Genomic DNA, 16,418 nt, shown 5'->3' with positions numbered 1-16,418 from the left:
TATATAACACAAGACTGAAGTGTAAAGAAATAGAAATATGAATTATCTAGCAAGAAATTACAATCTAATGAAGCAAGCAGTATCTGCACAGCATGTCATTTATAGCAAGCAGTACCTGCCAATCATGTCATTTACAGCTAATTAGCTTTCTACTTGATCTACATTTGCTTCTTTGAGTGAAAAGAAACATTAGACTTATTCTGACTATTGTTATGAATATTGCTAGAAAATGCGCATGTCTAGCTAGAACGTGAGCGCAAACATTACATTATATAACACATCTATAGAACATATAAAAATATAACATTAGCGCTCCCACTTCTCTCAAGGTCTTTTTGAGCTGTACAAAAACGTTACCAATGCCATGTCAGATAATACCATAAATCAATGCATCCAGCTACATCAACAGTGTATGAATAGAAGTAGGGGTTATCCTCTCTTTCACGAATGAAAGGACAACTTTCAATTTTAAAGTGAACAGCAATTACATACATTACCACTTAAATTTAACTTTGTAGAGATAGCAAATAACGTAAGCGAGAGTTGGAATAGAGACAGCACAATTATTCCATAATAGATCATAAGCGTTAACTGAAGTGGTTATATATTAGAGAGTACGGAGGAGAGACGAGAGAAAAAACAACAATTAGGTCATGTTAGAAGAACGTTCCTACCTCGTCTGTTAGAGACATCTAGTTGACATGAAAAGCACAACAATTGATGACTCATTCAATGAACTGATTGCACAGATAATAAGACAAATGTTTATGAAACATTACTGGGCTACACTTTCGCAAGCAATCTCTGAACTAACAGAGATTTCAAATGAATTGATCTTTAGGGAATAGTTTTGCGTAACTGCCTAAAACTTTCCATTGAAATTTTACGCAAACTCTATCTTACAATTGAATCATTATTATAGCAGTCCTATTCAAGAGTTGTCTTTCCACAACAAAACCTCTATGTAGGAGTTTCTTTACTACAGAACAACCATTCATAGCCTACCGCAAGCTTTCTGTAAACTTATAAACAGTTAACTTGATGCACATTCAAACCCACAATATAAATTAAGGTTCAACAGCCCACAAAAATATACTGGCCCATCCAAATACTTTTGAGAAAATTTGAAAAGAAATGAGACAGAATGAATTCTGGTTTTACCTCCATGGATGTCAGCCCATCCCAAGGCTTTTTACCGTATGTGAACATCTCCCACAAGGTCACTCCAAATGCCCAGACATCACTGGCCGAGCTAAACCTCAGCAAGTTTATACACTCTGGCGCACACCTACAGGTTACATAAAAACAGCCTACACCGGTGTAAATTTAAACAGTTATTCAATGTTGCAGAGATGAAAACTGTTCTCTCGGGTCATCTTGTAAAATTTAAAGGAAAGATAACTTCAATACGCAGTGTGAGGTTTGCTTTATTTCTTCGTCTATTATTTCAAGAAATCTATGAAGTAATTCCTATAGCATGTCTATTAAAAGTTTTTCTTTTTTAGCTTCTTATGACCTATGATAAATATGTAACCACATAGTGGAGTTATTACCGCTATTAAGCAGACAACTCTCATAAAGATACTGACCATGCAATAGGTATTTTAAGATCTGTTCTGTATTTGGATTGATAATACTCTTTGTCGAGTCCCAGAGCTCTAGAGAGACCAAAGTCTCCTATTTTTACCTGTCCAATAATGAACAATATATGAAAACTGTAATCATAGCATTAACGAGGAGCCTCAAAACCTTCAACACGTTAAACCAAAGCTATCTTTTAGATGACAGGATAAATAGTAATTACCACAGTATCCTTACTTTTTCTATTTATAGCAAACAATATCTTACATAAGACGGAGTAAACACAACTGGGGGAATTTTATGTTTCTTAATACAGTGGTGGTAGTTGATAGCTGTGTATATTCTAGCACAACCGGACTATACAACACATGACAACTGAATGGTGACAACTGAATGGTGACAACTGAATGGTGACAACTGAATGGTGACAACTGAATGGTGACAACTGAATGGTGACAACTGAATGGTGACAACTGAATGGTGACAACTGAATGGTGACAACTGAATGGTGACAACTGAATGGTGACAACTGAATGGTGACAACTGAATGGTGACAACTGAATGGTGACAACTGAATGGTGACAACTGAATGGTGACAACTGAATGGTGATAACTGAATGGTGACAACTGAATGGTGACAACTGAATGGTGACAACTGAATGGCGACAACTGAATGACTGCAGATGAAACAACATGAACCCCCAAACACTAGCTAGACAAAGTCACAAACTAAAGCTAACATAATACAAGGATGTAAGAACACCTACTTACGGTAACAAAGCAACACAGAGTAAACAATTGTAACTGACTATATAAATACAACTGATTATATAGACAAACAATCCATGTATATAACGTGTGCCGATTAGTGCTGGGACGATATCAAAAATTCATTTCGGTACGATATGATAGCGTAGTCAACCGATATATCGAAATATCGGTTATGTTATTCGGAGTTGTCTTACCTGCCAGAAAACTGCCATGAAAGAACAACTCCCTAATGAATATATATACCAGTATAATTCTCCGAAGAATCGGATATCAAATAGGTAAAGAAGAATATCCTTCGTTTTTCGTGACGTCTTTCTATCGTTGTCCGCCATCTTTATGGAGAACTCCTATCGTTAAAAACACGAAGCTTCTGCAATTAATTATGTTTGTTATGCTTTTATTTGCAAATTTTTTATTGTAGTATCAAAACAACATCAAAAATACTATTATTCATGTAAACATCAACGATACTTACACAGTCAGATGATGCAGGCCATATTATAGTCATCAAATTATTAATAACAATTAATCTTGCCACAATCAATACTCATAGAAGACCTATTCTTTAAACCTGAACTCTTGTATATAGTATCAATCAATTTATTTTTGTAAAAGTTATCCTCATTACTTATTTGAAGTCATCATCTCATGTAAATTTTATTTTAATTTTTACACCAATAATCTCAAACTAAACATGAATTGTTCACTACTATCTTGCATTCAGGATACTTTCACAGGTTTCATTTTATTTGATAATACGCCTGAAAATAGAGGCTTTTCGTTATTTTGTTATCAGCAAAATTAAACATTACTAACTAACATACTATTAATCAAGAGAATGACGATAGTTTTCTACAAAGATGGCGGCTTTTCCGTGGACGAGCGCGTTTGTAAACAATGCGATGACGTCAAAAAACCGATGAATCTATATTATCGTCGATATCGTCCAATATCGACGGTATCCGATATTTCGATATGGGCAGAAAGCACTCGGTACGGTCGGTATCAAAAAGTGATATCGACGATATACCGAAATATCGTAATATCGTCCCAGCACTAGTGCCGATGCACATATGTCAGAATTTATATGCGAAGATTAAAATGCTTGCTTCGCTAAAAAGTAGCTACAAGTGGCCATAGGTCAGGTCTGATGAAACTGGTCAAAAGGCTATCATTTAAATAACTGAATGTGGCAGCCTGCAACAGCTTTATGGAGACGAAACTCTTTAGAAGATGCTGTAAAGCTGCAATGCAATACACATAACCAAAAATGGTTTCTACCACACAGATGAACGTATAGGACTGGCAGAAAAGACCGCTAATCAAATTACTTGCCCTAATATGACACTGTTCATCCTTGTCAATATCATATCACCTACACTTTTTTGCCTATTTGAGATCAGATATAGCTGATGTTGCATTTGATACACTGACAGACATTGGTCATTGGCAGTCATTATGAGGTGTTGCAGAGAGAATAGCTTACCTTGTGATGTGAGAAAACGAGAATGTTCCTGGCGGCGAGATCTCGGTGAATCAAACCCTGTGTCTCCAGATATGTCATGCCGGTTGCTATCTGGTGCGCAAATGTGCACAGTCTGCTCACTGACAGCACTGACCTCAGGCTCTCATTGTGCAGACACTCAAGGAGTGATTTGAGAGGGGCATACTCTGTTACCTGTAGCATACACCATTACCTATGCACTGTACTCTACATGTAGAGTTGTCTGCTCTTGTTAGTTAACTGCTAGGCAACGAGTGAGATGCTTTATCGGCCATTACCAACTCAGATAGCCTGTATGAACTCATGACCGCCACCTGGACCCTTAACCTAAGCTAGGCAGCATTACATAAATGCCAGTTACAAGGAAGTCTTATGTTACGTGAAGCCCCATAAGTGTGTGGTAGCTACCGTGAACTCTGATCTAAACTAAACCGCATATGTGATAAACCAGGAAGGCTCCTGACTATGACCGTCTCCATAAACTCTATTATCGAGTGATGACTTTGTGATGCATGCTTGCATTTTTCTCCAAAGTGGGAGAGTGAACGTTTTTAGATTTTTGAAAAAAGAATAGTTTTAAATTTTTATAGTGACTAAGTTTGTCCTTTTTATTTCTGCGAGGCTCAGCTCAAAATGAGAAAAAGTAGCAATAAACAAATGATTGAGGGAGGACAGACATCAGAATCTCTGACTAGCATGAGTATCTATACTGAGAAGCCTGAGTATCTATACTGAGTATCTATACTGAGTATCTATACTGAGAGTATCTATACTCAGAATGGCTGACTAAAGCCTGGTTTCCATATGACAGCGCAATGATCGCGCGCGGCCCAGTGATCGTGCGCAATGCATTTCTTGGGCCGCGAAGCAGTGTTTCCATATCGCGCGTAAGCTCCATGCTTGCATTGGACAGGGTGGATATTTTCCTTACTTTTTCGTAGGAGAGACATATTTCTTCGGAAAAACAGACCTCCGTTGCGAAATTACGCTGTCATATAAAAATCAGGCTTACTCTTTCGTACGGGAGACCGATTTCTTCAGAACAAAGCCCTTCGCTGGAATTGTGGGATAGGTTGAAAAGGTTTAGCGGTGTATTGTGGGATACATAATCGCACGTACCCATCGCAAGGATCCATTCTGTTGGATACTTGCGATCAGCGTACGCACGTCGCGCGACCGTAGTGCGTTGACGTTTCCATATCACAACTGGCCTACGCACGACGTCGTGCGCCTTGTTGCGCTCCTTGCGCTGTCATATGGAAACCAGGCTTTAAAGAGCCAAATATGGAGACAGGAGCAAATAGTGACTATTCAGTGATGATTAAATAGCCATGCATTCCCAGTATTAATCCAACCGTGACAGCTAATTAGCCTTCGAATCAAGACATGATCCCCTGTGTCAACAAGATGTCATGATTTTCATACAAATCACAATTTACTCATTATTGCGTAAAAGTTTGTTTTTTGTTTTCTGACAAAAAGAAAAAGGTTGGTCAAACCAAATCATCTGATATCCACCTAATATACAACTGATGAGACGAGACGTGAAGAGGCTATTACTGACATTGTAATTGGTTCTAAGGCCTTGGAGCAGAGAGTTGAAAAAGTATGACATGATGCAAGATACAAGCGCTGCCTACAAGTTGCCAGCTATGGATACCAAATACAAGTGCTGTGTCCCTTGCCAGCTATGAATGATCATCTTAATGAGTTGCTATAAGACACAGAACAAACCTTACAACTATTTGACAAATAAAACTGTTCATTTTGCATCGTCTACATATGCATGAAATCGACAGCTCAGGTTCCCTGATCTATAATCGTCTCTTAGCTACCATAATCTCAACAGTAGAACACGGTCTATTAGGAGTCTATTAGGAACACGGTCTATTAGGAGCGATGACACTTTCTAATAGATTAGCTCTGCTGTATTGATAGCCAAGACATTCTTTATTGTTATGAATAATGTAAATGAAGCGGAATATAGATAAATGTGCCAAAAATAAAAAAGCTTTTCTTAAGCCAATGATATACAGTCAAGCTTTGATATACTAAGTTAACCCAGTTTCAATGTTGTCCTCTTATCAAAATTGTCTTATGTTAGTAAGACAATTTTGATATAAGAATATAATATTTTGATATTTGGTGTCGTCTAATAGGAATACCGCAAAACTTCTATTTGAACGCCGCCTCCATTTGACCACCGTGTTGACATTCTCTGATTTTTATGAACCCATAATACAAGATATTCGATAGAAAAGTGTCCACAAATAGTACTAGTAATCACTCGATTACATCAATAACAATTAACTGTTTCGTTGTTTTTGTTCGTATGGGAGAATTTTTTTCAATTCCAAAGCTTTTTACTAACACTTTGAAAGCAACACCATTGAAATGATTAACAACTGTGTCAGGCTAATAGTAGTTCCTAGTTTAATGTGATTTTAATATTTCAACGGATGTAAAAAACGCTTTACATTTACAATAGTATATGAACAACTTGTTTTAGGCTCAAAATTGTGCGTAACGCGCGCGTGCTGCTAAAGGTTTATCAATATTTGTGCGAAACGCGATGTGCAAAATTTTTGCTTTGCTAAAAAATTGTTTGGATGCTAATGTTGACTAGTTCAGCAGTGCAGAAGAAAAGTTCAGGTCAGAAGACATTGTAGAAATTATTGAGCAGCCAGAAAAAGATGTTTGTTTCATCAAAAGCAACAATCAGAATGCAAATAGCCAAGCAAACGATGCCAATATTTTTGTTTCTAAAATGTTAATTTTTGTTCCTGCATATATCATAATTACGGTTGTTTACGCCACTTGTTTGTGAATATATATTTGTAGCATTTGACAGATTATTATTATCCAACTTATAAATCTGCAAATTTATAGCATATTATTTAATACTATCCTTTAGTTATCTCAACTCGGCTTACAATGGATCGATAACTCCTCTTCTATTGCACATAAAGTCAGTTTTGGTTGCAAACTGCAACAAACATACCAATGAGTGCAATTAACTTTTATGCAACATTGTTAGGTATAGTTATAAAATAAAAATATGCCTTCAAATTTAGAACGAAATATATGTAAAATTGAAAGTTCCGACCAATTGCAAAGCAAGGTACATGCTATAATATCATTGCGGGTTAATTGCAAGCAATATATATCAACTGGTACAGATATTTCTCGGCTTCCCAATGCATATTTATTAAGAGATCTACGACAAGATGGAGGTAAGTTATCAAATTTGTTGCATCCAAAAGGGTTAATGTCACTCAGCCGAAGGAGTGCAAAATATAGACGACATTCGCTTTGCCAATAAAAGGGCTAAATTTATCTTTCCAAAATGCTGACAAGCTATTGGACAAATACAATTCTAGCCTGTGTTCGACTGACATCTCTATTTGAACATCACTATAGATGAAGGGTTGAAAAATAGAGCACGATGGCGTTCAAATAGAGGTTTTATGGTACATCTTATTTGGTTTTATTCATCCTAGAAAAAAAATCTACGATAAATACTTGAAGGGTTATATGGTATTTACATAATTACATTATATAAAACCATGTAAGCAATCAAGTGTTAAAGCTTTATTATATATATAAAACTAAATTAATAAAGTGATAGTCAGTAAAAAGGGGTTCTAACATTACTTTATCATAGAACAGTGTAAACAAAAGTATAAACTCAACAATGCGACGGTTCGAATGTATTGAGTGACAGAATGATGAAGCATAACTTACCAACTTACACTGGCTAGAGTTAAAATTCATTTATGCAATTATTTACTATCATTTCCACATTTTATTTTTAATTTCTATCAGATTTTTCACTAGCACTTGTGAGAATTTTTGGATGACATAAATGGTGTGTGAAGTGACACTTTATATTCCAATAACCTTTATAGAACACATTGATGTGTTATTAGGCAATCAGCGCGACAGTCCATATCGATACAAACCTCCCAATTTTCTACATGATCGCCAGCTTTCTACAGGCCTGTTGATTCACTACAGATCTGCCAGCTTACTACAGACCTGTTAGCTCACCACAGCCTTGCTATCTTACTTGAGACCTATTAGCTCACTACAGACCGGCTAGCTAACTGCAGACCTGCCAGCTCACTACAGACCTGCTAGCTAACTGCAGACCTGCCAGCTCACTGCAGACCTGCCATCACACTACAGACCTGCTACCTCACTACAGACCTGCCATCACACCACAGACATGCAGACCTGCTAGCTCACGACAGACCCGCTACCTGACGACAGACCTGCGACCTCACTACAGACCTGCCATCACACTATAGACCTGCTACCTGACGACAGACCTGCTACCTCACTACAGACCTGCCATCACACTACAGACCCGCTACCTGATGACAGACCTGCTACCTCACTACAGACCTGCCATCACACTACAGACCTGCTACCTGACGCCAGATCTGCCAACTCAAAGCCGACCTGCCAGTTTAATACAGATTTGCCAGTATTACATGTATTCACTGACCAGCATAAGTTCCTTATCCTGCTGAAAAACGATCCCATAAAATGTGACTATATTGGAGTGGCTGACAGATTGCATGCTTGAAGCTTCCTTCAGAAACTCCTGTAGCCCGTGTTCCAGGCGGTCCTGACTCAAGCTCTTCACAGCCACTGGAATCTGTTGACAAACACAGTGCAATGCTGTTTATTTAAAGCGAATCCACAACACCCTAACTTATCAATTAAGGATGAAGTCACAGATGGTCTTGGCTCCATCTTATTTGGTTTTGCAGTCACTGTTCCTAATAATGAGCTGTGTGAAGGCAAAAAGCAAGCAAATTAAAAGGTTAAACCATTACTGCCACGTTCAACTTTCATCTTTTTTGCTAGGTAAAGCAGACTTGCTGATTCTGATTTTGTACTCAAAATAAAGATTGGTCCACTAATTTTCAAAACCATGAAGGCTTTTTAAGCGTTTCAATATTTGTCTCGAAGAAAACTCGATCGGCAGAACAAGCTCCGCCCATAAATATGTGACGTAGCCTAGCTGTTTAGGAACTGAAGTTGGGGATGTTTAGTCTGATAAAGTGAGTGTCTTAAAACCCATTATTAATTTATCTAAAATTCAGCTTGTAAAATAATCTGTCTTTTATGAACGTTAGATAAACTATTTAAAATTGCTTGTAGCTTGTTACAGTAGCTTGTTACAGGATGTTTACTAGGCTGAACGCCGAGAAAAATGGGTTGAAAAAAGCGCAATTTCATCACAAGCTGACGTTGTTATCGCGCTTTTTTGAGCTTATTATTAAATATGCAATGTTAAATATCTTATCTACCTTTCAGAAAAGACAGATTATTTTGAAGGCTGAATTTAGATAATAATGGTTTTAAGACACCCATCTCTATCATTCTAAATCAGAATAAACATTCCCAATTTCCGTTTCTAAAAAGCTAGGTTACATCACGTATTTATGGGCGGAGCTTGTTGTGCCGATCGTGTTGTTTTAGAGACCGATATTAAACAGCTGTAAAAAAGCCTTCATTACTCTGAAAGTTAGTGGACCAATCTTTATTTTGAGTACAAAACCGGAATCAGCGTGTCTGATTTACTTAGTAAATACGATAAAAGAAAAAATAATAAAAGCTGTATGTGGCAGTTATGGTTAAAGTCTAGTATTTTTGTATGGCCAAAAGGGTGAGTTTGGAGAAATCTTGGCACAGATTATGCAATTTACATGTATTTTACTGTTCGTATAAAATCCCTACAACATGAACGTTCCTGGAACGTTCCTGGAACGTATTATTCACGTTGTAGAAGCAACTACAGTACTTCTAAACGTATGCCAGATCAAACTAGCTATCTAGAGATGTTTATTGTCTGAATCAATGAATGCGGAACCCGATTGCCGACTTGAACAAAATTAAAAAGAGTTTCTTACGATATCATAGACATGTTGTACATTGTAATATGTCCTGCTCAATTCTTTCATAGCCTTATTAAATTCTGTGAGCATTTACGTGTGACAGAGTCTTATGTGTGTGCTGAAAATAATAATCTAAAGCCGTGGTCACACGGGCACCGAACCGAACTAAATGACGCAAAACGACGTCGTTTTCAGCTCTAAAAAGTTCGGCTGAGGACATTTCTGGCCGAAACGAACTATTTCGGTACTGCTCGAAATTTCGTGCCGAACCCTTGCTCTTATTGGCTGGTTAAAATTCTAGAATTCTAGCGAGCACGCGTCACATTTCTTCTTACATGCGTGTGAGTAAAGTTAAAAAAGAAATGGGACGATACTTTTATTTCGTTAAATAAACAACATGAAGCAATTTACGACAAGGTTCACCCGGACTTGTGATTAGGTTGCATAAATGTAAGATGTTGCATTTAAGTTTTGTATAAATGTAAGAGAATGGTTGTGATTTTCTTTCGTGTAGAATATAAGTAATGTGTCATATTCATCCTGATGAACTATCGTTGACTGATTTATTTATGTAAAACCACAGTACTATGATAAAGACTGTTTTTGTTTGTTATGTACTCAGCATAGAAAAACATTCATATGTTAATAAAAAAAATATAATTATGTTGATGGGAAGGGTTAGCAAAATATTTGTATCGAGTGATTTATTTTGAGCAGCCGAACGATCTTCTGATAAATCTGCTGTGTAATTATAATTTATAATTGTTCCTCAAAGTTTTTTTTGTTTACAAAAGAAATATTTAACTCAAATACATAACAACTACTAATGAAACCGTGTCCTGTCTCTATACGTATGGTATCTAGGAAGCGAAGTTACTTCGGTGGCCGTGTGACATGTGCCACGAACCGAACCAGCCTCCGAACCGATCCTACGTCGGTTCGGTGCTCGTGTGACCACGCCTTTAGATTGTCTCCCTTCAAATTCATACTTCATTATAACCCAATCAACGCTAACGAAATTGCATGCACCTTGCCTACAAATAAGCAGAATATGCGCCATATGCGCCATATGACGCATAGGAGTGACAAACAAGCGAGCAGGAAAAGTGCTTCAACCTTGAATCTACTCATTTGTTTTTTCCCAGAGCAGATAGCGATAATTGAAAAATGGGTAAACAATACACAGCCTATACTAGCTGATAACATTTCAAGTGAGTCGACGGAGAATGTTTTTGAGGCGTCCAGTGTTACTGCTAGGACAGGGATAATTACTTTATGGAACACAAGTTAATTGCATACACGGACTGCGGAGGAGCATCTCAACAAGGAAAAAGATGAGGCCCTTGACAAGCCTTCACTAAACATACTCTCACTTGTTTAATGTTAATTGACCAACAAGTCTTACTAGCCAGTTAAGCATAAGTTTTATAACTTCACAACTAAAAAACCATTTCAATCTGATTCTCACCAAACGAGTCTTTCTCCTTATTGTTTTTATGTTTAACTTTTATGAATACTAGAAGGATACTGGGACTGTCTAATGCTTCTCAATTGTATGTCTAGAATGACTAGATGGGCCATTGTGAAAATTTAACATCAATTTTGGCAGTTTTCAAAAACAGCCCTGTGCAAAAATTTGATGAACCCCAAATACAACGTAATTTCTGCAAACTATATATGAGCCTAAAGCATGGTGGATAGCCATGAATGAAGTTATTCTCATTCAACCATAAATGACAATGATAAATAATTATTTAGCAGTGATCGAAACGTACTTTTTGCTCAATATCATTTGTGTAGATTGCGTGCCTCACAACGCCGAACTCGCCCTCTCCAATGTCATTTTGCACATCGATCTGGTCTCTGGAAATGATGCGGCGTCCGACAATGGGAACAGGAGAATTGGGACTATCCAGTTCGGGGCTCAGCACACTGCTCCTAGAGCCTCTCACCCCTGCCATCTCGCTTGTTGGTCGAGTCAACCTCTGCAAAAGTCATGTTAATGGTCAACCCTAAGGTCGATGTTGTTTCTCACAGATAGACTGACAGTGCCTTCTAACAGAGCCAGTGATAGAGTCATAAAACTACTTAATAGTACTTCTAAATAGAAATGAAGGTTTTAAGGTGAAAATAGAAATTTGGCAGCAAGCGAAGGTGTAGATAAGAAAACTGTGAACAAATTAATTTCTAAGTTTCCAGCTTAAAGGCATTTTATGAGACAACTCTACGTGACAACTCTATGTGACAGCTCCTGCTACGCAGTCAATAATAGCATAGTACCTGTGCTGCAATGCGAAACATTGCTTTAGTAACTTTATCAGATATCGTGTCATTAAACTAATAACAGGTAGTTACGGATTTGTAAGCATTTTCTAATGAGTTACACATCAGCGAAACATTGAAAAATATCTATTATGTAATGAGGTACACGGTAAGCATTTGGTTAAGCTCACCGTGTATACAAAAGCTTGGAGTTGTCTTCTACATAAACTGAAAATATTCTATTAAATGCTACATTCAAAGTTTAATAAAATATTTTTGGCATATACCAAACACTTCTGCTATAAGGTAAGTGTTCAGATATAGCTTAAATCATTAAAATATTTACTAAGATTTTAGGCATGACTTGCTGATTCATCAACACGCTGGCGCTTACCTACCTACTTACTTACCTACCTACTTACCTACCAGCCTACCTACTTACTTACCGACTTACCAACCCACTTTCCTACCTACTTACTTACCTACTCATATACCTACTTACCTACCTACCTATTTACTTACCTACCTACTTAGCATTGAGGAACCCTAGCTAATTCTATTGCTGCATAACATCATCTACGCTAATCACAGCAATAACTACTGTATTGTTCCTAAAATCATAAAGTTGAGCAATTGAAATCTGAACATGTACATAAAGAATTGAAAAACACACATAGTCTCCTTTACCGTCTACAAATGACTCATGTGAGAATTGTTTTAAAATCGCTCAACGGGCAAGCCACCAACTGGATCATCCCTCGCATGGGCGCGCCACTCACAGGATGCTCAATGTGAATAGAGAAAAATGGAGTGCTTAGTCGCTTTTCAGCTTAAAAGGCAGGTTTCACAAATAGTGGAAATGGTAATAACATTTTGTTTGTGCATGGAAATCAATTTAAAGCATAACTAGTGATGAAGAGATGAGTCAGAAAGCACTGATTTGTTCACTGAACTCATGGCAGTCAGAGGTCAAACCTTTATACAAAGGGTACCTCAACGCATGTGCAAGACCAACAACTTTGACCGAAACCAAAGCAAGACTGGAACTCAGAAGAGAATGATCTGTGTAAGTGCTCCAATACACAGGCAACTCGCAGGCCCACATGGAATGTTCTAGAAAAAGCTTCATGTAAAGACTTAACTGCACGTACACCAGGTTAAAAATTTTCATAACTCATTAAATTACAAAAACATCTATTCTTAGCCGACGAAGGGTGTTTGGAAAGAATTGACTAAACCGTAGGTTGAACTCAATCAATTTGTAAATGATCATGTAGTTGAGACGACTGATCAGAGAAGATCGAAAGCAATACCATTTTTTGACACAGAACAAGCTAGAGTGCGCTAATATCCAATAAGAATGATGAACTCATCTGTGGGTAAAATATCAATCGGCGGTGTAGATCGGTTGAGGCAATCATTTGCGAAGCAAATTTGCGAGTACAAAATTAGCTAAAAGCTAATAACAGACGATCAGCAAGTGTTCATACATCTTTAGTCGTGTGCAACATGACTGATACAGCTAGCAAAACCTGATGAAACATGATGACATAAAACGAAGAAATAAAAATTTTTATTATGAAAAACTTATTTGATCCGCAAAAGCATCAAACATGTAAGTGATTTCTCTGAGAAAGTAACAACACACCCACCACAGCTGCAATCAACATAACAACATACCCACCACAGCTAAAATCAACATAACAACACATCCACCACAGCTACAATCAACATAACAACACACCCACCACAGCTACAATTAACATAACACACCCACAACAGCTACAATCAACATAACAACATACCCACCACAGCTACAATCAACATAACAACACACCCACCACAGCTACAATCAACATTACAACACACCCACAACAGCTACAATCCACATAAAAACACAACTATCACAGCTACAATCAACATATCTACACATTGCAACAAATAGAAGATGGAGACAATTACCGACCGTCTGACCTGTTCAGTGTCTGCCTAATTACACTCTTTGCACCAGCTTGAGACTAGCTAGAGTGCTAGACCATTATCTTCCAGGGTCAATAGACTCCTGCCTCTTATTGAAATCATAATTGATAAACATTGTATTACAGGAGGAAGCTATCTGCAGACACACCAACCACTTTGAATGGGTACTTTTAAAAGCACTCAAGAACTAATACTCTGACAAATAGAAACTTAGCAAAAAATGCAGCAGCCCAGTCCCTGTGGTTCACCTTTGCACCTACTTAGGTATGTAAGCAAAGCATGATCAGCACAAAAAAGACAAGCGGACACCAGCAACCTATAGCGGTGGATACACAGGTTTACATGGAATACTGATGTGTCTAACAAACACTTCCTTTTGACAACATGTCCAGGATGTTTGTCTACAGCCCTTCCTCAACAGCTTGCATCTCATTGCCTTCTGAATTTTAAAAAGTTATCAGAAATGATAAACCTACCATTATAATTATTTTCATATCTAATAAAAATACAGGAGAATCGTTGGAAATGGCCCTGAACCTGTTATTACAGAGGCCAACATACAGCTGGTACATTGTAGAATAGTGGTTTAGTGCATAGGAAACCTTGGCATGCATGCTTGACCTGTGTAGCCAGTCATGCACGCTATCTCTTGCCGAGGATGGGTGCTATTGAACATCTGTCTGTTTGTGATGCCAATGTAAGTAGAGACGCCTGTCAGAGGGCAGTATGACATTGGCAGTATGAAGGGACAGGCAGGAGCAGAGAACATGCTGTTTTTAACTCATTCGCACCCGACGAATTTCTAGGCGATCAGCCCCAGATACTGCTAATTTTTCAGAAAGTTGTCGTAATTCAAATTACTACTACAGGAGACAGACTTGAGATAATTTATTCAATCAAACTTCAAAAGAACCAACCAAGTTTCTTCTTTCAAAATATAGTACATTCATATAGACACCTTGTATCCCTTTTATGTAGATCCGTGCCTCAAAGAAGGTAGTTTCAGGAAATTTCGAATTTTGAAAAAACTGTCATTTGCTGAAACAAAGTTAGATTTGCACCATAAAAATTACAAAATATATAAAGTTTGACTGAAATTACTCGTTTATTACAGACAATACATATTTATGATTATTATTTATACATATGCAGTTAGTGATGAACATGAAAATCATGAAACTCTAACTTCGAACTTTTCCTCACGAGCATCATCCTTCAAACAAAATCATAGCAAATCTATATGCCAATATAACTCAAATAAAACATTATGAAAATGTTTCAAATAATAAAAATATGTTCAATAACTCTGTTTTTGACTTTTCAGACTTCATAGACAGCTCTAAGAATCAATATGATCCTATCGAAACTGAAAGATAATGTTAGTCCGACTACGGCTGGCAGCGTGAAGAGTGCATTTTTATTCGAGCATAACGATACAAATTGGCAAAATTAAAAGTTAATAAAAACTTTGAAACACTAAAAATAATGTTTTGATTTGATTTATGCAGTCTTTGAATGTCTTACCACTTCTGAATCTGCATATTTACTTGTGGAGTTGAAAAAAATTATCACGAACGATAAAATTTCAAATCGGCATGACGATTTCCGGTTTTAATAGAAACTGAGATGGGTGTACTAATTTGTTTATAACTTTCGCCGGAGACTTCATAGAGGCATATTTTAAAGTTTGTCTGATTAGCCAGAAATTTTTCTTTCTAACTAATCAAAAATATTCTATTATAATTTAAAAATAACGATGCAAGGAGTTGGTAAATTTCAGACGCGAGTTAACTCGCGTTGGGTGCGAATGAGTTAATACTCTGTTCTTCAAGGAGGCCAGAATCAAATAGACATGTGAAACGACCGAGAAATCATAGCTCTTGTTCCAGCAAATACTACTCTTTGGAACTGAACTGGATGATCCAAGGCTGTTCTAAACTAGACAAAACTGTTGGAAAGCCTTTATCATGGCTAGAATTCAACTTGCATAACTCCTGCTGGCCAACTCATTAAGCTAGTACAGTTCAGCTTGCTAACCTGCCATAACTTGTCATCACTCACTGCACCAATTACATAAGACTAACTGTGCTAACGAGGTCTTACCAGTAACTACACAAATTATGAAGGAACTTAAGATTACCAGAGATAAATAAGCCATCGTGGCAGCACTAATGACTCACTGTTCAACGTTGCTGTACAAAGAGTATAACCCAATGAGGTTAAAATGTTCAACATAAACATGTCCGTAAACAATAGCAACTCAACCTAAAGCTTCTACGAAATCAAATTTAGAGTACATTCTGACCAATAACTATTCATAATATTGAAATGCTAAGAAGTGGCATCATAAAAAGAATAGCATTCACTGAAGTGAACTGGTACCAAATTTGACCAATGGAGTCTTATAAGTG

The 16,418-nt window shown here is 37.2% G+C and overlaps 1 protein-coding gene across 9 annotated transcripts in view; it reads right to left on the bottom strand.

Moving 5' to 3' along the window:
• The window catches only part of LOC137405491 (activated Cdc42 kinase-like), a 63,670-nt gene that overhangs the window by 29,389 nt on the left and 17,863 nt on the right, over positions 1–16,418 (bottom strand). For all 9 annotated transcript variants that reach the window (XM_068091781.1, XM_068091775.1, XM_068091776.1 and 6 more), the window contains 5 exons: positions 11,541–11,750; positions 8,367–8,519; positions 3,839–4,030; positions 1,590–1,687; positions 1,162–1,288 (listed from right to left, as the gene is read on the bottom strand). In XM_068091781.1, the coding sequence (XP_067947882.1) occupies positions 1,162–1,288; positions 1,590–1,687; positions 3,839–4,030; positions 8,367–8,519; positions 11,541–11,750 (780 nt within the window). The remainder of the gene's footprint in view (positions 1–1,161; positions 1,289–1,589; positions 1,688–3,838; positions 4,031–8,366; positions 8,520–11,540; positions 11,751–16,418) is intronic.

This window comes from Watersipora subatra, chromosome 9 (assembly GCF_963576615.1).
Source record: "Watersipora subatra chromosome 9, tzWatSuba1.1, whole genome shotgun sequence".
NCBI classification, from domain to species: Eukaryota; Metazoa; Bryozoa; class Gymnolaemata; order Cheilostomatida; family Watersiporidae; genus Watersipora; species Watersipora subatra.
Note: the sequence above shows the minus strand (reverse complement) of the source record. Positions and strands in the feature narration are given on the sequence as shown.